A 25602-nucleotide genomic window follows, 5' to 3' on the forward strand; every position below is an offset into this window, starting at 1 on the left:
TCAACTTGAAATTGTGAACTTGGGCCCCCTTTTAAATTCACCGATTCAGTTACATTCAACAATTAATATTAATTTAGCATTCTAAATTGCATGTTAATTATTTTGAAAAAAACAAGTGAACAAAATACAGTCACTGTTCAAATGATAAGGCAAAATAAGTCGACGAGGGTCAAATAAAAAGTAAAAGAAATAATATATGTGGAAAAACTGACACGTATATCAGTAAACATTTATAAAATTTGAATATACAATCCATGAAAAGAAATACTTACAGCCCTATTTAAGTCTTATATGTTTATACTAAATCCATTCTCAATTTTGAAAATTTAAAACAGAATTCTCGTTAAGGCGAAGAAATGTAACGGGCAGGACATGCTTATGTGGGGATACATTGCACATCTAATTAACATAAATGAACATAGTGTGTCTGAGCACTTGCTATGTGCTTTCTCTTTGTTAAACAAACTTGTTATAGTTCGCATAAAAATATTGATTTTGTGTAGGGGCTACAGTTGTAACTAAATCTTATATCTCAGTACTTACACTTCTGCCCCGCCCCAAGTAATAGATAAATATACAAAACACTCAAACATTTTTTTTTTAATTATACCTCCTACATGCATATAATATACATCTTAATACGAACATCTAATTATTTCCTTATTTTATAATATAATGGAAATAAACATTCACTTAATAAGGCTACATCCAGGCGAATTTCTTGCTAAGTAGACGTGTATGTTAGTTTAAAACTGTTAACCAATGGCCATGATAAACATTAATCCCTCCATTGAGAAAAAATACGGTACTGCTCAATGTTCGAATGAAAGAGGCAGAGGCGTGACCAGCACTTCTGAGGGTGAGTGTACTTTTCTTTTTATCGTAGCCTAAATGTAGATCGTAAAAGAAAAGTATTCAAAACTTACCAGAACAAATACAAAGGAGTTTTGTTCATCACACGTTAATAAGCTACTGAGTTTTAAAATTATAAGATAAATATTTTCAAATTAAAAAAAAGTGGATCTCCTAGAGTTACCAGAATATTGGTAAATAATTAACAATCCACCCTCATCCGTGTCGACATTCTTAATAGTATTTCGGATTCTGTTTTTGTCGCGTAATGGTTAAGATTAAAACGGATAAACTTTCATAATGTTAAGAAACTTAATGAATGCTTTTTTATTAATATAAAACAGAAAACTACAAAGCGGAGTATTTGTGCTCTACTTATCGAAAATATCGAACTCAGAAAGAAGCCACGTCTCAGTTTTAACCATAACTTACACAGTTGGTTGTTCAAAAAAAAAAAGAAAAAAAAGTGATTAACCATCCGAGACAAATTGGTGATAACGATTTTATCTTTATTACAAAATGATTACATAAACCAGTGATTTTATTTCAAACCACTTTAAAAGCAAGTTCCCAACACAAAAAAAATATATATACGTTTATAACCCTATTAAAAGTATTCATTGTTCACAAGCTTGAATATAACTGTTATAAATCTCAAAGAAAAAAATGTAAATAATAAAACTACTTTAATATAATAACTGACAAAATACGAACATTAATATAAATTATTTTATAATATTACGACATTGCTGTTGATCACACTTTAATAATTCGCCAATAAGAAAAAGTTTAATGTTTAGCTCATTGTGAACTAATTTCGAAACTAAAGTTAGGCTTAATGAGAGAAGATTTAGAACGAACGAGGAGTGACAAAACTCTAAGTTTACGCAGATGCCTATCAATTATATCAAATTTTGAAATTTGAAATACAAGTCGAGATGAACATAACTTATTTACTTTACCACTGTTAGCTTAATTGTTACTTCAATAAGTTACTTACAAGCCTCCATAGTCTGGATTATATCGCATTCAACAACAGCAGTCGTACATACCTAGTTTTTATTAAACAAGTTCAATGTTTTAATCCTTATTCACCTAGAAGTTGAGAGCAAGAAATTTCCTTTCTTTGGATTTTATCAATAGTGAGTAACAAATCATAATTAATTTTATCCGTTATGTAGGAGTCGTGCTTGTAGTCATCGTGGCTTGTTACAAACTCTCGAATCCAGCGTGAATCGGTCATCAGTTCTCCTACATAATGAATAAATTAACAAAAATGTTATACACTTCACTTTGTTTTTTAAATTTCGCGCAAAGCTACACGAGGGTTATCTGCGCTAGCCGTCCCTAATTTTGCCGTGTAAGACTAGAGGGAAGGCAGCTAATCATCACCACCCACTGCCAACTTTTGGGCTACTCTTTTATCAACGAATAGTTGGATTGACCGTCACATTATAACGCCCCCACAACTGAGAGGGCGAGCATGTTTGGTGCGACCGGGATTCGAACCCGCGACCCTCTGATTACGAGTCGAACGCCTTAACACGCTTGGCTATGCCGGGCCACAACATTTTGAAGCTACAAGACGTGAATACTCAGGTTAACAAGATCGGAAGTGGAAGTCTAAGGAACATAACTCAATTTAACATTTTGGTTAAGTAACAGTTGTAAGGTAGTTCAAACACTTTTACGACGGAATGCAAACTTCAAAGTAACAAGGTGAAATCTGTTTTCCATCAAACTCGTGGCAAAATTCTTAGAGCCATGATTAAAAGAAAAAATACGAGATATTGCACTAACAGAAGCAAAAATGTACGACTTGCATTTATAACCAACCAATACTATGGACAGATTAGATTCGTATAGTTGGTTAAATAGTAAAAAGTTAAAAATAAACACAGTAAAATTGAGAAATAAAAACAAAAAATTTTGGTTTTAAAAATTAGGAAAGTGTCATTTAAAATTCCAGCCTTGGAGGATAAATACAGTAAACTACCATCGAATTATGAAGCTCCTAATTTATGAAATGAGAGTGTGTCACCTTAGCAAATGGAAACTTAAAGTCTAAGCTTAAATTTGTCAGTTAATTTTGTTATTGTGAAAAGGGATTCTATTATATCAATAGAAATGTGAAGGTGTTTTAAATATTTTAAAGTTAATAAGATGAAACACACAAAATGAATTATTGAACCAGTAAAGTAAATCTAATATTAAGTAAGAGTAAGGTAGAATAGTTAAGAACTTTAAGAATAAAACAATGATAACATCGTAGTTACCAAGGCAAATAAAAGGAGGTCAAGTTGTAATTTTGGACAAAACAGTTTATCTTATCCCAATATTTTACGCTTCCTAAAATGTATCAACTTGGTACTCAATTTCTTCCAACTATGTAACATTTTTACTTTTTATTGTTTCTGGAAAGAAAGTGTTATTTACTAAGTGCTTATTCCTAAAGTAAAATACTTTTTTTTTCTCTTCAAATTTTGCCTGGGTAATGAAATTTTCAAACTTACCCATTTTCCAGAACATTCCATGTAGATTTAGTACTGAAAGCAACCATCCTCAGAAGAGAGCAGCAAATCAGAAAAGGAGGTAGACGTTGAAGATCCAGATTACAATTTCAGAGGTGCAGCTACTGAGAGAAACCCATACTACCCCCACCAAAGAGACCTCAACGACTTGATCAGAGATCTTGGTGTAACAAAGTCGAATGCAGAGCTTTTGACATCTAGGCTCAAGGAGTGGGATTTTTTAGATGAAAGTGTGCAAGTCGCAAGTCAGAGGAAGCGTCACCGACACATTTTAAGATTCTTCACTCGTCAAGATGAGCTCTACTTCTGCCACAATATATCCGGTCTATGCGAAGCAATTGCAATTGCCTGTAACCCGAACGAGAGGCGCCTTTTCATTGATAGTTCATCCAGAAGCCTCAAAGCTGTGCTGCTCTATAACGGGAATAAGTATCTGTCTCTTCTTCTGGCTCATCCGGTGAACTTCAGAGAGGAAAACAACAGCATTAAGACCTTGCTAGAAGCCTTAAAGTATGATGAGTATGGCTGGGAGGTTATCGGAGACTTCAAAATGGTGGCATTTATGATGGGTTTCCAAGGAGGCTTTACCAAGTTTCCCTGTTATCTTTGCCTTTGGAACAGCAGGAACACCACAGTGTACTACAACATGAAGCACTGCTCACAACTGACCGAGTTCTCTGTAGAGAGACACAATGTCAAGTGTGAGCCAATAGTGGACCTCTAGAAGGTGTTGTTTCCACCATTGTACATAAAATTGGCTCTTATGAAACAATTTGTCACAGCTCTTGATAAGGAGTCTACAGCCTTCAAGTACCTTCGAGACTTATTCCCTACGCTGTTAGAGGCAAAGGTCAAAGCTGGTGTATTCGTTGGACAAAGAAGATCCTGGAGTGCACAGAATTCCCTAAGAAGCTCAGTAGGAAGGAAAAAAAAAAAGCTTGAGACAGCTTTATTTCAGTGGTTCTGGGCTTCTTAGGCAATCACGGGGCCGAAAATTATGTGGAACTGGTTGAGGCTCTGATGAAGAACGGCAAAACGGGCTGCAGGATGTCCCTGAAAGTCCATGTCCTTAACACTTACAGAAAGCACAGGAAATTGAAGACTTCATGGGTAAGTACAAGTTCCAAATGATTTATTTAACACACAAGCAAAAAACCAATAAAAAACACTTACCGTAGACCCAGATACTAATATAACACCATGCAGCAAACCTACATCGCTAACCGATATATCCTAATGCCGCAACACAAAAACCACGAAACATCCCAACACTAAAAGTTGGAGTTTCACATACCTTTTGGAACACCAAATTTAAATTTAAGGAAATACGGTGTCTTCATAAGTGTGATATTGTTGTAAAACAAACAACGTAACGAGTCGGCCCACCTATTATAAAACAAACAACGTAACGAGTCGGTCCACCTATTAACCCACTGAGGTTTCCGTTTACAACACAAGTATTCACTCACTTATACTCACCTTCCAGTTACACACTAGTCGTTAAAAGTGTAAACCTTGATCTTGAAGAAACAAATTCATGACAAACTAGTGTCATAAGGCTTTCAACTTTAGACAGCAGAGGGAATATCCTTCCGTTACAAACAACAGACACTACTGATTAACTTTGTCACAAATTTACCGTTAAACGATTATTATAATATCTACGCTTGTTTCTGTATAGTTTTCGTTTTTGTATGTAACGTTCATTCTTGACTGTGTGTTGCGCAAGTACGGCCTGTTCTCGAAATTTGTAAAACGTTCTTGTGCATAAGGATCAACAATGTACTGCGTGTTTGTATAATACTAGTGATTGACACTGTTGTTCCAAGTTGCAGTTATACAAACATTTATAATAAAATCACGTGAGACTCTAGAACCTCCAAAGTTCGTTTGGAACAAGTGTCAATATATAAATCGACGCGCCGTGTGACAAGAGATAATAATAATCCACACTGGCCAACTTCAGTGAATTACTTGGGACGTCACTGTTTCTACTAAGACATTAAATCTTTTTTCGGTAAGAAGTGGACTTATATCCGGTGTAAGGCTAGCCTAGAAATGCGTCATTACCTTAAGCGAGATGCAACATAAACTCGCAATGAATTTGCTTTGTGGACCTGGATCGTCGATAAAATATTTAGTTCTAGACCAGATACGAGTCAGTATTGTTTATAAGTTTGTAAAAGTCTTGTATATAACATTATTTGTAATAACTATTAGTAATAACAGTTATTATAAATTGTATTTTTTTGTTTATTAAAGTATATGTGTCAATAAAGGAAATTGTATGTATCAATCTTGTTGGCAAATAACAAACTTAATACAAATTAACTCTTAATTAACTTACAAATTGAAATTTAAATGCTTGGTCATTTGAAGTAATAATACGTAACGTACGTAACATAATAAATGGGAGACTCGTCCGAGATAATACGTAAAGACTTTCATTTGAAAGCAAATGCTAAGACTTTCTACGTGCCAAAACCAAAAAACAAAGTGTTCAGATTTTGTGTCAAGAGCTCATTGTCATGCTAAACCTAAGCAAACAATTAAAAAATTCAAATAACAGTTTTACTTTTTAAGATATAATGAAAAATGTTCATGGCTTTCTAAGAAAGTATACTAATATTGTCTTGTCTTTGAAAATTTGTAAAATGGACGGCAACTGCTTGTTGTGGAGACACAAGTGTAGAGGACAACGGAAGATTTCGAAACGTCGTCCTTTGCATTTGTCTCCACAACAGGCAGTTGCCTTCCGTTCTACAAAGTTTCATCATGAATACTCTACCTAAACAATCTATCAAAGAATATTGTCTTTACTAAGATCTAGCAAAACGACCTCTGGTGAACCACATTATGTTGTCATCCTGTTCTTTTTCAGAAAAGGAAGGTAAATTGGTATAATTCTAAAAGATACAATAAACAAATTACAAATTATTGAGGCTTTAATCATTACTGAAGAAGTGAAAGCTGATGATGTAAACACATGTTCAGGCACGGTATCTGCTGATTTACATTTCCCTCTGGTGGTTCGCTTGCGAACTATTTGCGTGCTCATCACAGGAGACCTCACTATCTTATCCCCTTCCCTAGCGAAAGGACCACTGGTGCAACTTAATGGATGTTATTGTCACAACCTATCGCGCGAGCCAGCCAGTCAGTGCAAAGGGTTTGAAGCATCACCTTTGCTATGTTTATATAGCATCTATATCATTCACAAACAAATCAATTACTACGTATCTCTTTAAATCACTCACTCACTCTCATTTACACACAAACTAACAAGTAATTACGTAAATACGTAAATGATAAGTATTATTACAAACATGTAATTACAACTGGTTGGTTAATTCATTAACGGTGTGATGCATCATCACAAAATATAACGTGGATAAGTTGTACAATGCACCAATATTTTGTATGCGAACTTTGTTTTACACAGTATTGTCTCATGCTTTCTTACTGCCATACAGATTATTGACGTTAATCATTGTCAAATATTACTAACATTCTTTGGTAAAGTTCTTTCCTAGTTTCTGATCCTTTCAGTTTTTATATAAGATCACACAATCTTAAGAACTTTCATATCCGGACTTTGTGTGGTATTAGTCGTGGTTCTAAGAGATCAATCAGCTTCTATACTGTCGAAATATTTTACCACAAGTTATCTTACTAAGAAATGAATTTACACTCGATCAGTCGATTTCTTCATGGAATGGCTTGATTTATTGTAAATTGTCTATACTTGTTAGAATTCAGGATACCAATGTTATACATCTTCGACACAAATTCCAAACCTGTACTGAACCCTCAACTATGCTTCACTAGATGCTGCATATTAACTACGAGTTTCTACTTTCCACCAATGAACAAACTATTCATCTTTAAAAATCAAACCTCTCTGACTTTGCTTATGTCAACTATATGGTTTGGTTCTATTTCTCGGTGTCAGTTTTAGGCCACTCAAAATCATTTCATGACAATGTGTATTTTACTATTCTCGATACAACATTCACACATGTATTTACAAGACTGTTGGCGAGATATCTTCTTCTCTGTTATTTGAACATAGCAAAATACTTAGCATCACTTTGAAAGCAGTACCTTTTACATTATTATAAATAACAATTAATTTATAAAATACATACCAGAGGCTCTTCCTTGTACCAGACGCAAATAACGTTCTAAAGACTCAGCAACGTTATTATCCACACCAGTTTCACTCATGTACTGACGAATAACAGACACGAGGCCAACATGATCAGGATCTTTACCATTAATTACTTCGTCAACGGTTAGTTCTTCCCACCCAGAATCATCTAGAAAAGAAAGTGAAATATGTCACGTTACTAAAACGTCCATTTTTAATGTATTGAAATTATACTTGTCTACAAGGGTGGATTGGTCTACAGAGACAAACAATTGCCAGATGAGCTGATGCATCTGACACAGTCTTAGAAAACTTATTTTAAACTTGTTTGACCAGTATGCAGTATATGATATCACAAAGACTGGGCTTTAATGGCAATCTGATGCCAGTTATTTAACTTAAATTCCTTGACTTGACGAGTATATAAAGATTATTTAAACAGGACATGTCAAACAATTACACATGTTTACTTAAAGCTACACACAGTTTGTTTTCAGAAATCACCCTTTCGTAAATGGTATATCTTTGTTACTATGCAATAGATGAGGGAATTAGATACTATTATAAGTACAAATTAATGTAAGTTATGTTTATGTTCCCACTAAATTATACTGTACAATTAAAAAGATATGTTATATAACAGTCAATATTCACCAATCCTGCACTGAAGTATGGCCACAAGGTTGAAACAGACGATGGGCAGAGTCAAACCAATATCCTCCATTTTGCTTTGTAGTGAAAGCAAAACTACTGTTTGGATTTTAATTGATGAGGGTGTTGTTGGGAAGGTACAAGTTGAACAAGTATAATTATTTCACACATTCTTAATATAATTTAGTTCTTGGTAGCGAGACAATGATTCTGTTTGTTTTCAATTCTGTGCAAAGCTCTTCGAGGACTATCGACACTTAAGTTAGTAGTAATAGATTAGAAGCTGAAAGGGCGAGCATGCTCGATGATGGGTTTCAGACCCATAATCTACAGACTGCGAGTCAAGCGCCCTATCCGTCAGACCATGCATAAAATAATTTGATTGTCTTACAGAAAGTTTTCAAATAGGAAGTTAAGTAACACCCGAATGACTGAAACTGAAATTTAACATGAGTGGTACCTTATGCATACACAGAATAAATGAGTAGATCTGAAACCCTAATGTTCAGATATAACCATCACTTATTTTGTTCCAGCGAGCAGCAGCACCTGCCACCACAAATCTTATTCAACAAAATTAACTGACAACTTTATAACGTGTCCAGAGCTGAACGTGCTCAGGACATTATACTTTGACATTATACGATCAGAAGCCTCACTACTAGCCACTTGAGATGTGGACTAATCAGCCGAATAGTGTGCTTTGTTAAGTATTGTAATCTATTAACGTGTTGAATATTCTGAACATTTACTTAATATACAATAAAAGAGCACTTCATATGACGCCTCAGACACAGAGTTAAAATAATTTATAATTCAGGTGTACAGTCCACACCTGTATTCTGGTTATTTTAGATGACAATATATAATAAATGTTCTAAATAAGCTTAAAACAAGTAAGCGACCATCGAGCAAAAGTATCTGTCACAGACGATTTCTTTAACCAACTTTAAAAGTTTTTAGAGTTTCGGGAACGGCAGTCAGATGGGCGTGTGTATGTCATTGATGAAAACTGTTTTCATTAACCGTTGATAAATGAACGAGCCGTGAAACCACTGAACAACCCTGAAGGTAATGAAACTTTGTAGAATGGACGGCAACTGTCTGTTGTGGAGACACAAGTGTAGAGGATGACGTTTCGAAAGTCTTCCTTCCGCCTTTCCTCTTCACTGACCTGAAGAGGAAAGGCGGAAGACTTTCGAAACAGACAGTTGCCGTCCATTCTACAAAGTTTCATTATGAATACTCTGGCTGAACAATCTATCAAAGAAAACCCTGAAGGTGTAATAGATATCGGGAGCATAGGCGTAATTTTCACGGGGGACGAGCAGGGCGTATCTCCACAGTTTTCTAAGGATGGAATTTTTCTGTAGCCTATTCTTATATGTATATTGGCTACAGAAACTCTACGTTTACCTCACAAAACTGAAGGTACATCACTAGTTGGGCTATATTCAGTTAACTGATTCTTTCAACAGTGATCAGGACTGTTTAGTCGCACCACGTGAACGAAAGTATGAAAGCTCTTGTATGGTAGCGAACTCAGAAACTACTTTTCTCAAATAGAAACAATTCAGAGCTATTTCAGGTGATGTGTTGGAAAAGTTCTTGTGGTTGGAAGTTTGGTTTTTTTTATTATTTCTTCACGAATGCAGGTAATAAATATCGAGAGTGCAGCTGAATGAGTTTTGTTTATCTTGCCCATTACTGTACTTTTATATAATGTTTATGTCGAAAGGTAAAGGCTCTTCTAATGCTATGATGTAACAAGTTTTCAATATTATGTGGTCCATCAGTTCGAGAAAATGATGGCGTCTCACTCATGTTGGTTGTTTATCACGATTACCAGATTCCGACTGATCTTGGGCCCGGCATGGCCTGGTGGTTAGAGCCCTCGAGTCGTAATCTGATGGTTGCAGGTCCGAATCTCCATCACACCAAATATGCTCGTTCTTTCAGGCATGGGGGCGTTATAATGTCACAGTCAATCCCACTATTCGTTGGTAAAAGAGTAAGTAGCCCAACAGTTGGCGGCGGGTGGTGATGACTAGCTAGCTGCCTTCCCTCTAGTCTTACACTGCTAAATTAGAGACGGCTAGCACAGATAGCCATCGTGTAGCTTTGCGTGAAATTCAAAAAACAAACAAACATTTAGCAGTTCTACTTCTGTCAATGTAGAATGCCTTGTTTACATTTAAAATGAAACAAATTAAGTGAGCATTTCACGTAAACTTTGTTATATTTAATACGGATGGGCCCGGCATGGCCAAGCGCGTAAGGCGTGCGACTCGTAATCCGAGGGTCGCGGGTTCGCGCCCGCGTCGCGCTAAACATGCTCGCCCTCCCAGCCGTGGGGGTGTATAATGTGATGTTCAATCACACTATTCGTTGGTAAAAGAGTAGCCCAAGAATTGGCAGTGGGTGGTGATGACTAGCTGCCTTCCCTCTAGTCTTTCACTGCTAAATTAAGGACGGCTAGCACAGATAGCCCTCGAGTAGCTTTGTGCGAAATTCCAAAAAAACAAACAAATTAATACGGATGAATTTATAATAAAACGAAATTTTCTTGAAGTGTGTGTTTTTCGTATAGCAAAGCCACAAAGGGCTATCTGCTCAGCCCACCGAGGGGAATCGAACCCCTGATTTTAGCGTTGTAAATCCAGAGACATACCGCTGTACTAGAGGGGGGCAATTTTCTTGGAACAAGAACATTAAAATGTTTTCACTTCAGAATAAGTCGTTTTTAAAGTATCATTAAATATCAATAAGCAACATTTTTTACCTGAAATAGTACAAGAAATCACTTGAAACCATTAGTTTACATGTAAGAAGAATGCTACATAATTAAAAGCCGAATATCTTAGACATTAGTTTACAGAATGATTTATACCTGTGAGGATGATAAATCTGCCACAAGTATACTTTAAAAGATAGTTTTTAATTTTATTTAAGTCATCTCACCATCTTGGAAGTTCGATTTCATCCAAAACTTTTCGTTTCTCACTGCGTCACGTTTTTGGGCTCTTTCAACGTTTTCAAGAACCTACAAAAACACAGATTTAAAATGTTCATCTAATCACAATATTTTATTAATTTTTTTATTGAGTATTGCTAAAAAATGTGTTTAAACAAATGTAGAAAGTATTATAATCAGAGCTATGAAATTAGCCTTCTAGTTAGCCTCCGTGGCCCCTTAAAAACTAAAGAGCCATTTAAAGTTTGACTCCACATAAATTGATCTAAGCCTATTCTTAAACTTACACGCTGTTTAGAGAATCTACCTTAGTGGGCGTACATTAATGTAAGTATGTATATGTTAGGTCAAACACTTGAATCCAGCTGCAGTCTACAACAATAATAAAACATATTACTCTTTTACCAATCATGTCACAATTAGAAGTCACCGATTCTGAGTACAGTAAAGCTGACGAAGTCATTGAGTGATAATGTTCACAGTTTAATGTTAAATATTGTAACAACTACAAAAAAGTGTACCTTAAAGCTTTAATAAATTTGAAATGATTGAAGTTATCAATAAATGTTCCACTAAAAAAAAATCACAATATATTTAATTCTTTTATTTGAACAAATGAAACAAAAATGATAAGTGACCTTGTGGTTAGTACGTGATTGATACATAACATTATGTTACCATTGGGAGAGACAAAAATTGTTGAGGTTCCTTGCCTAAATTCACCATTCACTTCAGTCATAAGTTCGAAGATTTTTGCTATCATTCTACACGAACTGAACCACTACAAAAGTAGAGCCCTAAAAATCCAAACGAAGTATTCCAACCAAAAGGTCAAATAAAGTAACACCATTTGAAAGTTTTCATTCTTAAAGAGAGGGAATCTTCAAATAGGTTGTCCAAAGATGTTTTTTAATTGGCCTTATTTAAAAAGGCGCCTAAATATTTTGTTATTACATACGTAATGATCAAATTTCCAACCAAAAAACAGAAGTGGAAATTTAAATGCGTTATGATAATTCAACAATCATGATGTGGACCTATTTCAAGTTTATCATCTGGCTTGCAACACATGATTTAACCGAAATGTGTTTCAAATCTCAGTACTTACAATGTCACTTTTGAAAAGTGTCTAAATTTAACAAATACCTTTTACTGACGTTAAAGACGTATGTAGAAAGCAGTCTCCTTTTTGAACCATTTTTTTTCCTACTTTAAAAAACCACAGACATCTAGTTTTCTAATTCAGAAGCAATCCAACCAGTCACCAGTCACGTTTGTCTAGCCACAACTAAATTTAATATAAAACTTCTTGAAAGTAGGTATAATCATAAATAACTACGAGAGTCAAATTATAAAATGAAGTGTCCCATAGCTGTCCAATAGGTTAGTTATATTGTAAATATTTATATATACCGGTTTACCACCTCCAACTTTTAGTGAAGTCTCCGGCAGTGAGGTGAACAATTCAAACAATTGACAAACCCCATTGTTCCATTGTTGGAAAGTCATGGGACATTCCAATTTCTCAATCATTCTGTTATAATGAGCTCTTCGGCGACCTAAGGTCCGCATAGATTCATGGCAAGCACGTGGTGTGTATTAGCTCTGTGCCCAGGGTGCTGTTGTCGACTCCTTCACCAATGTATAGTGTGTAAAGAAATGGGTGCGCTCAGCGAGGTGCAGATCATTATTTTTCAACCTTTCTTTCGTTCAGTGTATAAAATGTAAGTAAACCAATAAGAAAGAGAGTTTTTTTTAATCGATCGTATGTTATTCTATGCTGAGTATTGTTCCGTATCGAGAGGAAAAATACTGGGTCGTGATTATAAGAAAACTTGCAAGTCAGGATTTGGAGATTCTTGTTGTGAATGAAGTGACCCGAGTGATGTTAACTTTTAAGATTTTGACAAACGGTTTTCGGCAATCGGGAAATTCGACGAATTTTACAAATTCACATTGCTCTTTCTTATGCAGTAATTGGCCCGATTCGGATTACTGAACAGATTATTTGTAAAACACTGCGTAATACAATGAGTTTAAATGAACACAAAACAATGATTTTAAAAAGGATGTTAAAATAATACAATTCTCATGATTGTGTCTGATACATTGTTCACATCTATATCATCACTTAACTTCACCAGACAACAAGAAAGGTTAGTCATGGGTTGCAAGTATCCCTAGAATTAAGAAGGTGCTATCTAACATCTGTGGCCTCGTTGACCTACTGCTGTCTGTACCAGTCAACTCCGAGACAGAGGGGATTCAGCAAGATGAAGATGAAGACCAATCTGAGGAGATGACAGGTTCACCGATCGTCTTCTGATCATGTTCCACTCTACCTTCAATATGCGACTTTGATCACATAATATCCATCTTTTAAACTCAGGTTCACTTTACACAAGGAGACCAAATGTTGGTCCAAACTGAGAAGCACGTGCAGGAGAGTGACGAAGAAACGGACAAAAGATTCCAAGAAACGGATGTTTGAAAATAATCGAACACCTGCATACTAGATTTAGTTTCATTGTTTATCTGGATTAACAAAGGACACTAATTTAAGTTTAATTTATCACCACTTAAGCCATTTTTAAAGCTATTTGCATGTTTTCTATGTGTTACTAATTTGAAGATTTTGCTCATTATAAATTTGAATTCATAAATGGCTAATCAACAGCTATATCAGTGTGAAAGAACCGATTGATATAAAGTTAGTGGTAAGCAAACTGTTGAATTTTCCAGCTCTCTATTAAACGTTTGACATTTTATGTACGTTAGCTAAATGATAATGAGTTATATGGAAAGATTTGATTGACAGCGACGTAAAATGATTTTCTTTCATTATTTATTTTGATTATTAAAGGGCACTACTTTAATATAGAACAAAACGTTATTGTAACACTAAGCCTTACAGAGAAAGTAAAGTTCACATGAAATAAAAATCATTTCAGTGGTTAGAAAGAAAATGAAATAACTTGACTTCTAGTTTTTTCCCATAAAATAAGAGTTTACAACAAAGTAAACTCAGATATGTTGATATCTTCAGTTTCCTTTCAAATTACGCAGCATTTAATAAGCGATTTTTATTGTAACCTCCACTACAGAGTACATTTTACAATGAGCTATAGGACTGTGCCCAAAAATGTGCATTTTGAGGGCCCAGCAGGCTCCTTTAAAAACGTTAAGTGTGAGCCCTGATAATAATTGCAAATTGTATTTTATTCTACTTTTAGTTTTGACACTAAGTTTCTGAAAATTTCAAACTACAAACATATTAATAAGGATAAAAACTTGTTAGAAATGTAAGTGTTTTAAGTTTTTTTTAAATTTTATAAAATCAATTGTTTTTATAATCTTAAATAAATTTAAAAAATGTTTGGGTTTAACTGAGCTACTAATAAAGGTTTATGTCCCAAAAATAATTACTTTTGATTTAAAATCACACAGCCACTGGAAATGGTTTTCATTAAATCAGGTAAAAGTTGTTTTTTCTAGGTAATTTGTTAAATGCATTTCTCTGGGATTGTTTAAATAATTTTCCTTAATTCGAATTTAATAATATATTCTTACCTTACTAATTGGTATGAGTAGATGTAACTTTTTTTCAAGAATGATTTTGGCCAAAATTACCATAAATAAGGAGAAAGCTGCGTTTTCGTAGTCTGTAAATTGTACCTGTGTGTATTAAAAAGGAAATGAAATCAAATTTACAAATAAAATTCTTACAAAACACTGAATGTAAATTGAGGCCTTTTATTAACAAATAATATGGTTTGGTTTGTTTTGAATTTCGCACAAAGCTACACGAGGGCTACCTGCGCTAGCCGTCCCTAATTTAGTAGGGTAAGACTAAAGAGATGGCAGTTAGTCATCACAACCCACCACAAACTCTTGGGCTACTCTTTTACTAACGAATAGTGGGACTTACCGTCACATTATAACGCCCCCACGGATGCAAGGACGAGCATGTTTGGTGTGGCAGGGATTCAAACACGCGACCCTCGGAGTCGAGTGTCTTAACCACCTGGCCATGCCGGGCCGAATGATATAGAAATAAACCAGAAAGATGAAAATTCTACAATGCATTTATATTGACAACCTAGTATAAAAAATATCAAAAATAAAACACGGGTTTTGCATCAATAAATTTCTAATTCCTCAGAGCCACAAATTGGCAACTTATTTTTGAGCCATTTTTAAAACTTAGGTTAAAGACCTAAATCGTGCTAAATAAACCAAAACTAATTGTCTGTTTAATAACAGAGATGAGATATCAGTTAAACAAACATTTTAAAACAAAAATTCATCTTTAAAAGGGGGGGTTATATTATTATGTGTGGTGAAAACATTAATTATGAAGTTACCGCATATATAGTTAATTTAATTAAATTACAAAACTCACCTCCATGGGTCTAAATTCCAATCGCCAGAAGGCGCTGTTAGAAGCATCGGGAATCTTGAGCCGGACTGTTGGGAATGTTGTACTGAGCAAAGCTATCTAAAAAAGAAATATCAGCGTTTCTTTCATAGTGTTTTTAAATGTCTAACTCACTATAGTGAAACTTCCATCAGCATGCCTTGTTGATAACATTACAAGTTACTTTTCCATGTAGTACTGAAATTAAAGAAAATATTTGCAGCAAAACCAATATATTTACAAAAGCTTCCAAAATAAAAAAGAACGTACATTTAAATAACGCATCATGACACAACTGGGATATTATATTCATAACAGAGGATGCCTTTCGTCCAACACCCAGGTTCTCCAGGCCGGCTATAAAAATGTTTCATACGGAATTGTTTTATAACGTTAACTTTGAAAATAGGATACTTAAAACGTTTTAATCGCCTGAACATTTTTCCTACGAAACTACTTTAAAATATACACGTTGTCTGTCCTACATGATTCACTAGATTGTTATACTATTTGATATTCCGTTGGTTGATACCTTAACGGTATAACTACCATTAGTAACAAACTATCTCTAAGAAGCCATTCATGACCAAAAATTAGATGAACAAAAACAACGAAACACAATAACAATAATGGTTTAGAATATGCATATTTCTTCTGCGGGAAGAAATTTACGTAAGTATTATGAATCCAAGTCAGGGAAACACAACATATTAAGTAAACACTTGTGGAAAAGTTGGATTGTTGACATTTCACATGGTGATACTAGTTATTAAAAATGTCATCTTTAAACTTGAGCAATCAAGTTTATGCGTATACTCGAATGTAATAAATTACCACATAAAGTTTTTTTTACCGAATGTGGAAATAACAATTGTTTCTTCAACAAAAGAACCAGATGTGACTTACAAGCAAGTTAAATGTTTCCGTTTCGTCTTCTTCCAGTTGCTTCTCCGAAACGAACAGTGGATCACGAGTAAGAGATCGAGAAACTAGACGAGCTAGTTGAGGGTCGACTCCTATTGAAACAAAAGTAAAACATGGCGTCGGTTTTATTTTCAAAGAGATACCAGATTTCTTAATACAAGTAGTGTGGATTAGTCGTGTGATAGGAACACTGAATGCAGAGCCAGCGAGTCGGGTTCTAATTCGTGTAACGTCATAAATTATTCCTCTCGTTTGAAGTTTTAGATGTATTATAACGACAACAGTCAATCCTTCAGTAACTATGATGAGTGTTAGAAGGCAGTCGACTAGATGCTTATCCTCTTAACTGTATTGAACACTAGATGTATTGCAGATGCTTAGTAGCATTACCATAAAAACACAAATTCTTATCACAAGTAAAAGGAACAGAAAAACAATAGTATATCAAATTGATGCTGTAGCTATTACACAAATATTATTTTCATAACAGAACCGAATAGTCTATGGATTTTATATATCACAGAAAGAAAGTTCAGAAAATAAATTAGTTGCGTTATTGAATTATAGGCTTTAAGCCTGGAACACATTTAATTACAAAACTTTCCAAAGACGTGTGACAAAGCCTTCATCTACAATGAAGTTTAAATCTACACTAGCAGAACAATTCAAATTTTAGTCAGACTTTAGTTTCGATATTTCACACGCCCTCTTCAATCCGAAATATATACAAATAATAATTATTAAATTATATTAATAAGCAAAGAGCTGCTCACTTAGATGTTTTTGTATCTCGTATATAGGTGGACCAACGTAGCTAAGTAGCATGGAAAAGGGAGAGGCTGGGAGTTGTACTTAAATAAATGGTGGGCTATAACAGTACCATAATATTTGGGTTTCAATGTTCATACATCATACTGAGAAATTGGATTATCAACTTCAACAGTTTTGTTGTCTCCCCAATAACGTATAGTACTCCATTATTACTGCTTACAATGTTTAATTTTTTTGTTTTGTTTTTACTTCAATGTAACAAAATAGCAGCTATTTTCCCACTTTTTGTTGTAGCAGCGAAAATATAGCTGAGATGTGGTATTCAGGTTAAACCGGTTAGAAGGGGAAAGAGAACCTTCAATACATGTTGAATATTGCTTTCGCCAGTACCTCAAAAACCAGAACATATTACACAATTACAAACTTTGGTGGTTGTGCCACGCTTTGGATGTAGGTTTTGTAGCTGCGTTTTCTTTGCGTTAAATGTTTGGTGGTTTGTTTTGAATTTTCCACAAAGCTACACGAGGACTATCTGCACTAGCCGTCCCTAATTTAGTAGGGTAAGACAAGAGGGTCATTACCACCCACCGCCAACTCTTGGACTACTCTTTCACCAACAGATCGGGTTAACTATCACATGATAACGCCCCCCACGGCTGAAAGGGCGAGCATGTTTGGTGTGATGGGAATTCGAACCCACAACCCTCGGATTACGAGTCGAGTGTCTTAACCACCTGGAAAATTAAATTCAATTACTCCATCTAACGTTTCGATCTGCTGTGTTTACGCTATCCTTCCCCATGATGTATATCTACTACAACGGCTGTGGTTTATTTAAATATATAACAATGAAACCGAACATGGAAACCAGACAAGAATATAGATTAGTCTCAACATGACTACAAAACTACAATCGAGATAGTTATGCCGAAAACCTAATGATCATACTAAAAATAAAATAAAATTACTTTATCTTGAAGTTTAGCTTCATCAAAAACACTTGAGATTTTTTTACACGTTTAAAATTACACAGGAAACTTTTTGACTGGTTTCGACACGGAAACGCCATTTTGTGTCACTGATTTAACTTGAATGATGACAGCTCACAGGTTCTGGGTTATCGAACGTCTGTAGATATACAATACCGTGTGTTATATTAAACTAAAATCTACACTTTTTGAACTTAGTCACACACTCTCCTTACTGCTTTCCGCACATTCACGTACCTTATAAAGTCCACTTTCTTGGAAGGTTGCCAGATTTAGCATCATCACACAAAGCTTTATAAAAGAATACATCTTCCTCAGAAAGTATTCAGCTTATAAACCGCGTTTGGTTAGCCAAGAATAGAGCTAGCTAGCTTCCCGTAAAGTGAATCGCACCTGTGTATCAACATAAAATTAATTCGCTTATCGTCAACCTTCGATGAAATACTTAGTTCCAAAGCAGATAGAAGACTCATTGTTTGTTAGTTTGTAAAACTCTTGTAGGTAAATCATTATTTATAATAACCATTTGTAATAATCGTTGTTGTAAGTTGTATTATTGTTTGTATTTTAAAACATTTGTGTTAAGAAAGAAAAAAAATTGTGCACATGAATCTTGTCGGCAACTGTGGACTTGATACATATTGACATTCAATTAACTTATAAATTCAGATTCAAATTTACAGCTATATGAAATGGTAATACATAGTTTAGTGAATCGGAGACTCGTCCAGTAAAAATTATAAAACGTAAAAACCAATGCACTAACAAGTAGTGAAATAAAATTATAAAATTAAATTTATTAAATGAAAAAAACATTAGTCATAAAACGTATACGAAAATGAGATGTTATTATAAAAACGTCAATTTTTTTACAATCTGCTTTACTAATGAACCAGAAAAGCAGAAAACGTTCAAACAAAATATAGGAACGATGCAGTAGAGTTATTTTAGCCTTTCAAAAGACATTTAAAGTTTGGAATCAAACGACCTTTAAACGCCTTATGGTTTCGATTTATTAGCAGAAGTCGAACTCCAACTCTTAGTGTCATCACAGAAAATATAATAATATTGAAAAAAGCTGCACCTAAGTTATGGAGATCCTGTAAATTCGATTTGTGTCTGCTTATTAATATTTCAATAACACTGATAAAATCTAAATTAGCTGTACGATTTTTAGGCCTAAAAGTAAAAATTGCAAAGAATAAATAATTTCATGTGACAGAAGTGTAATAGCTTATATAAACATCTTATTTCGTACACCAACACAAACTCTCCTGTATCTGAGAGGTCCACACACATACACACACACACACACACGCAGAGAATACTAGACGATAACTCTCCATTGAAAACGCAGAATTGTAAAACATTGTTATTACTGGTTATGGGTTGTAGCAAAGAAACTAAATGAATCCTGTTCTTAAAGGAATGGCATAATAAACGCAATGTTCTGAAAATGTAATTTGATAATTGAATGCACACAAACTAATTTACTTTGTATCAGCAGTTTTGCTCAGAGCGACACAAATGCTATCTTGTTCAGGGAAGTTACCAGTAAGCTATTCGAACTGTCAATAGTAACGTTACCGTTTACCATTATAATGGTCAACAGGTAACCATTTAGCTGTCATTCAGATTTTTAATTACAAACAAGTAGTTGACCATTGGAATGCTAAATGGTAATTCTGTCAGTTGGTAGCGCAATGAAATTTCAACAGGATATTAATAATTTATTATTAGTGTTGTTAATATTAGGGTTAATAATTTGAATGCCAAACTGTTAATTTACCGTCCATAATTCAAATGGATAACTGTCAGCTAATTATCAGTTTAGTAGTTGAATGGCAAACAAACTTTATTATTGGCAGCCTAAATGGGAAATAATTGAAAATTCGAATGACTTATCTGACAAAGTTACCAAATGGCCATTTAGATGGCCAACTGCAAATTTCCTATTTGAAATTATAATGGCACACTTGGAGCTGGTTAGTAGGTGGTCATTCATAATTTTAACTGCAGTTAATCAGATGGCCATTCAAAAGTCAACTTGCAACCACTTCGTTCCTTATCAGCACATAGCTATTCATAATTCTGAACTAACAGACCAGACAAGGCAGCTGGTCAACTGTTCACTCGTTCACTCATTCACCGTTCACTCGTTCTTTGCCAACCATTGTGTCACCAGACTAATACTTGACCGTCATCTTTGTAGTATATCCAGTCTCAAAGTAAAGGTCATTTTTTAAACAGAAGTTGTATATGAACCTTGAACCTTTAGCTTCAGAATTTGAGTACATTAACCTCCATGCTACACCGTACCACCTAAGAGATTTAAATGGGATGAACAAGCATTACCATTACAAATTAAATCTTCTTAAATTAATAATGTGATAAAATAACTTTACTTACCCGAGTTAACCAACTGATCAAAATATTTTTCATTATACACAATAGGAATATCATTTAGTTTAGTATGGTCTGTTGATAGATAGAAGCTTACAGGTTCCCATCGCGAGCATGGAATAACAGTATAACCTAGTTGATCGGGCTGAAACAAAAAAAGTTCGATTTCGTTTACATTTGTTAGGTAAATCAATTGAACAAATACATTTGGAATGTCATTAAAATTTGTAATACAGTATTTGAGAAGAATAAGGGAAACGATGAAGTTATTTTACCTTGTTGCTATGATTCAGTACATTATATGAAGTTATTTTACCTTGTTGCTATGATTCAGTACATTATATGAAGTTATTTTACCTTGTTGCTATGATTCAGTACATTATATGAAGTTATTTTACCTTGTTGCTATGATTCAGTACATTATATGAAGTTATTTTACTTTGTTGCTATGATTCAGTACATTATATGAAGTTATTTTACTTTGTTGCTATGATTCAGTACATTATATGAAGTTATTTTACTTTGTTGCTATGATTCAGTACATTATATACTCAGAAAAATGCGGTTTGATATAGAAACCGGTATTTTGATATATATCATGATATACAAACACTACTTAGTGATTTTGAAAAGTCAATAACCTATTGCAACGTTCTTGTTTTCAAAAGTGGCTTTCATCTATTGTTAAAAACGCCCGTACAATTTTTCAAATATATTGGCTTGGTTATTATTTTAAAAAAACAACAACACAAAGACCACGTAATTAGTTATTTACAACATCAAGAAATTAAGAACAAAGAAACCGTTCTAGAATTCAACATTGTTTTCCTTCAAAGAGAAGGTTAGCTCTAAATCTAATTGTTAGAACGAATTATGAACCAACAGAAGTCAGATTATTCAATAATTTCTGTGGGTTAATACTACAAAGAGGGAAAAAATTGGGGTTGAAAATGATGAAATCCTCCCTATCAATGATGATAGGAATGTCGATTTGTGTTTATGTATGCTTTGTTTGTTGATTGATCTGCATTTCAAAATTATCGAAAATATTACACTTCTTTTCACTATTCCTCCCTCATGCTTCAGTTCTTAATTTTCATGTTAGCATCTCGACTTATTGACAAATGAAACTAGAATGTAAAGAGCTATGAAAATAAATATTTGATAATTGGTAAGAGTAAAGTGACTAGAGCTAGAGTAAGTCATATTTTACATATTACTAATGATGACTGCAAACTTTTGGAAAACTAAATGCGACAGAGTTGTCACACTTGGTAGTATTTCTTTAAACTTCATTGCTGCTAGTTACAGCTGTAAAAAAGTTTTATATTAAGTTTAAAAACCATTTCGTTGTTTCTCCACCTATACGAGATACAGTACTTTGATTACCATGGCTCGGGTACGACTCGATGCAAGTCTCTTTCTTGATGGTCCTGGTACCCTAAGCTGATCCGTATTCCCTATTTTGCTAATGTAATTAAACAAAAGGTATATCGTTGTCTTGAAAGCTCTAATTCTCCGATCGTCAAATATCTTTATGATCTGGCAGTAGAATTGTTAAACTACACCTCTGATAATGTCGTTCAACCATGAATTTATACCACGACTTAATGATTTACATATTCAAACTCGTTTCAGTATAACGTACTCAACAACCCATTGTATTGTTCACCATACTGAAAGACGATTTGCTACAGAGGCAGAAGCAACAAATGTTTCTTTTAAATATTCAATATAATTTATGAATAGTGAAATAATGCACTGACTTGCTGTTTTTGTTTTCATTCATGTTCTTCTGACATAGTCATAAGTACTCAAGTCGTATATGCCAATGACTTTCTGACTGTGTGTATTCCACTTTTTTTTTCCTTCTCATATTCAACTTTCATTTGCAGTTCAAACAATGATGTAATATTGTGAAAGGAGAAATATTTTTTATTTTAGCCTGTCAGCTTCCGAACTTCATTTCCAGGACCACCACCATAACTCTACTGTTTAACCTTGAGGTCAGACGGGTATTAACGCCTGTGTAAAAATGTCTGTATCCGAAACCCAGGTACGTTCTCGTAAATCATGGGTGGTTAATTTTAAATAACTTAGAACCCTGATGTCATCATTTTATTTTGGCTTAATTGTTTGTTTGTTTGGAAATTTCGCACAAAGCTACTCGAGGGCTATCTGTGCTAGCCGTCCCTAATTTAGCAGTGTAAGACTAGAGGGAAGGCAGCTAGTCATCACCACCCACCGCCAACTCTTGGGCTACTCTTTTACCAACGAATAGTGGGATTGACCGTCACATTATACACCCCCACGGCTGGGAGGGCGAGCATGTTTAGCGCGACGCGGGCGCGAACCCGCGACCCTCGGATTACGAGTCGCACGCCTTACGCGCTAGGCCATGCCGGGCCTCTTTTGGCTTAAACAAGGGCAGGTAGGCTAAGCACTAACTTATTTGTGCAATTATAAATAACGCGACACACTTTCCATTCTAGTTTACTTTCACAGGATAAATCTATTACAGTTTTACTTATTGTGTTATTTAACAAATGGATATATTGTCAGTGTTGCAAACTAAATTAAGTTTTCTACTTTATAGAACTGTTAGTAATTTTTTGTTGTAAAATTTGTATTCGTTTTTCAGAAATTTTTTAGTGGACACTAATCTAATTAAACTACAGGGTGTCCCAAAAAATGTATACACACTTTGAATTATTATAACTCACTCAAACTCTTTTTTTACAGGTGCAACTGATTTGAATTAATGGCAAAAACGAGACTAAGCTTTAAGAAAAGGAAATTTATCTTAAAGTGTTACTGGAAGTGTGAGAACGTAGCTGAAGTGCAAAGACGGTTTAGAAGGGAGTTTCAAAACAGATCCACCAATGCGACTCACCATTACTCGCATAAGGGATAAGTTTGAAACAAATGGAACTGTTCAAGACGTCCATAAAAAAGCGTTCTGAAAGACTGCGGTCATCCACCAGTCCCACACGAGAGGCAGAGCTGTTGGAAAATCTCCAACGATCTCCAAGAAAATCTGTTCGGCAAACAACCCGTAAGACAGGAATCCCAAAATCGAGTGTCCATCGAATGTTGAAGGGCGTTCATTGGAAGAAAGTTGTATTTCGGCATTAGTCCACGCCCCCAATGAAGATGATTCTGACCGAAGAGTTGAATTTTGAAAGTGATACCTGGCAAAATCTGCAGAGGATGTACAGTTTCCAAACAAGATTGTGTGGAGCGATCAGGCAACATTTAAGTTAAATGGCTCAGTTAATCGCCACAATTATACCTACTGGGCACCTCAGAGTCCGCAGGTTACGGTTGAACGCCACGCAAACTTAACAGATGCTACAATGTGGTGTGGGTTATCAGCGTTGGGCGTAACTGGGCCATTCGTTTTCGAAAACACAGTCACTGGTCTCGTTTATCTGAACTTGCTGCAAGGATCTGTCGTGCCACGCACTCGAGAGTGATTTAGAAAGGAGTTTTATTTCCAGCAAGATGGAGTACCTCCCCACTACCATTGTAACGTGAGGGCCTATCTTGACGAAAATGTGTCGAGCAGATGGATTGGGCGAAGAGGTAGCATTGAATTTCCCCCACGTTCAGCCCTCACACCCCTGAACTTTGTTTTGTTTTATGGGGATACGTCAAAGATAAGATTTATAGCACAAAACTTGCAACAATCAATGAGCTGAGAGCAGCAACTGAAAGATAATTCACTCAAATACCAAATAAAATGATTCGTGAAGTTTGCAATTCCATCTGTCCACGTTATCAGCAGTGCCTGGATCAGAACCGTCATCAGTTCGAACACCTGCGATAACTCAAAAGATTTTACACTTGCCTTCTTAGACTGATTGTAACAATACAGGGTATCCCAAAAATGTATTCACACTTTTAATGATTATAAATACAATGTTTATTAAGATATATCTAGGTTTTATAAAGTGATAAAGCGAAACGGTTGGGACAAAAACATCCAAACATATTTTTAATCATGTAATGAATTAATCTAACTGTTCGTTTAAGAGGTTAGTGAAAACAAATGTTTTGTGTTAGATTGGCAAGTTGTAATAAATGTATAATACCTAATCATTTCATAAAAAGCATATAAAACCGATAACATATTATAGTCAGTAAACTAATAACCTATATCTGAGAATAATTTCAGAAGGCAAGAAAAACAACTTGAAGGTTTATATGAATGTGAAGAATCTGAGAATTCACTTTTAGCATCTCATTTCTATTAATACCGCGCGTTATAAGAATGATGATAAAATTACATTATCCACTGATGCAACAGTTCACCGAGTTGACAGTTGATACTATTGGCTAGCTGTGAATGAACATCTGAAATTAATAAATAAGTAATTTCAAACAATAGTTGAAAGGACTAGACAAAAGTATTATGAGCTTGTTTGTAAAGCAGTTTTCCCTTTATGAAAGTGAATTTATTGTTCACCAAATCGGTCCGAAAAGTTCTTACAGTCGTTCACAAGTGGTTGATATTAGACAAGGATATATTTCCTAAAAACACCTTAACACAGGCTATTAATCTACAGACAATATTATAATGATTGTAATAAGAACATGTTGTTGAAATGTGCACGCTGCCGAACTGTGCAAGCATGTTGAGAAAGTTCAGAACTAAACTTTTGTACCGTCTAAGCTTTATTAGCTCAATCCGTTCAATAAAGCTTAATCATCCTTTATTACCGAAATCATGAATTTTTTTTCATATTGTCGTTCTAACATCGAATAACATAGGCTGTCCTAAACTTTATTTGAAAACATTTTTCTGCTTCGCGTTTTTTTCAAATTCGGGTATGATGATGGATAAAACAAAATAATGGACTAGTTAATTACTGAATCAATACCTGCAGTAAACTTATCACTGCTATAAGTGCAACTACCAGTTTTGGTTTTATTCCTTT

General features: G+C 34.7%; 1 protein-coding gene across 1 annotated transcript in view; it reads right to left on the minus strand.

The window, feature by feature from the left end:
- Window positions 1-1340: 1340 nt before the first annotated feature.
- LOC143226514 (glutamate--cysteine ligase-like) overlaps window positions 1341-25602 on the minus strand; it is a 30026-nt gene continuing 5764 nt past the window's right edge. Inside the window, exons 3-9 of the mRNA XM_076457551.1 lie at window positions 20669-20807; window positions 16482-16591; window positions 15561-15656; window positions 14729-14833; window positions 11146-11227; window positions 7532-7702; window positions 1341-2103 (exon numbers count right to left, since the gene is read on the minus strand). Of these exons, the coding sequence (XP_076313666.1) occupies window positions 1940-2103; window positions 7532-7702; window positions 11146-11227; window positions 14729-14833; window positions 15561-15656; window positions 16482-16591; window positions 20669-20807 (867 nt within the window). The 3' untranslated portion in view covers window positions 1341-1939. The remainder of the gene's footprint in view (window positions 2104-7531; window positions 7703-11145; window positions 11228-14728; window positions 14834-15560; window positions 15657-16481; window positions 16592-20668; window positions 20808-25602) is intronic.

The sequence above is a fragment of the Tachypleus tridentatus genome, chromosome 9 (assembly GCF_004210375.1).
Source record: "Tachypleus tridentatus isolate NWPU-2018 chromosome 9, ASM421037v1, whole genome shotgun sequence".
NCBI classification, from domain to species: Eukaryota; Metazoa; Arthropoda; class Merostomata; order Xiphosura; family Limulidae; genus Tachypleus; species Tachypleus tridentatus.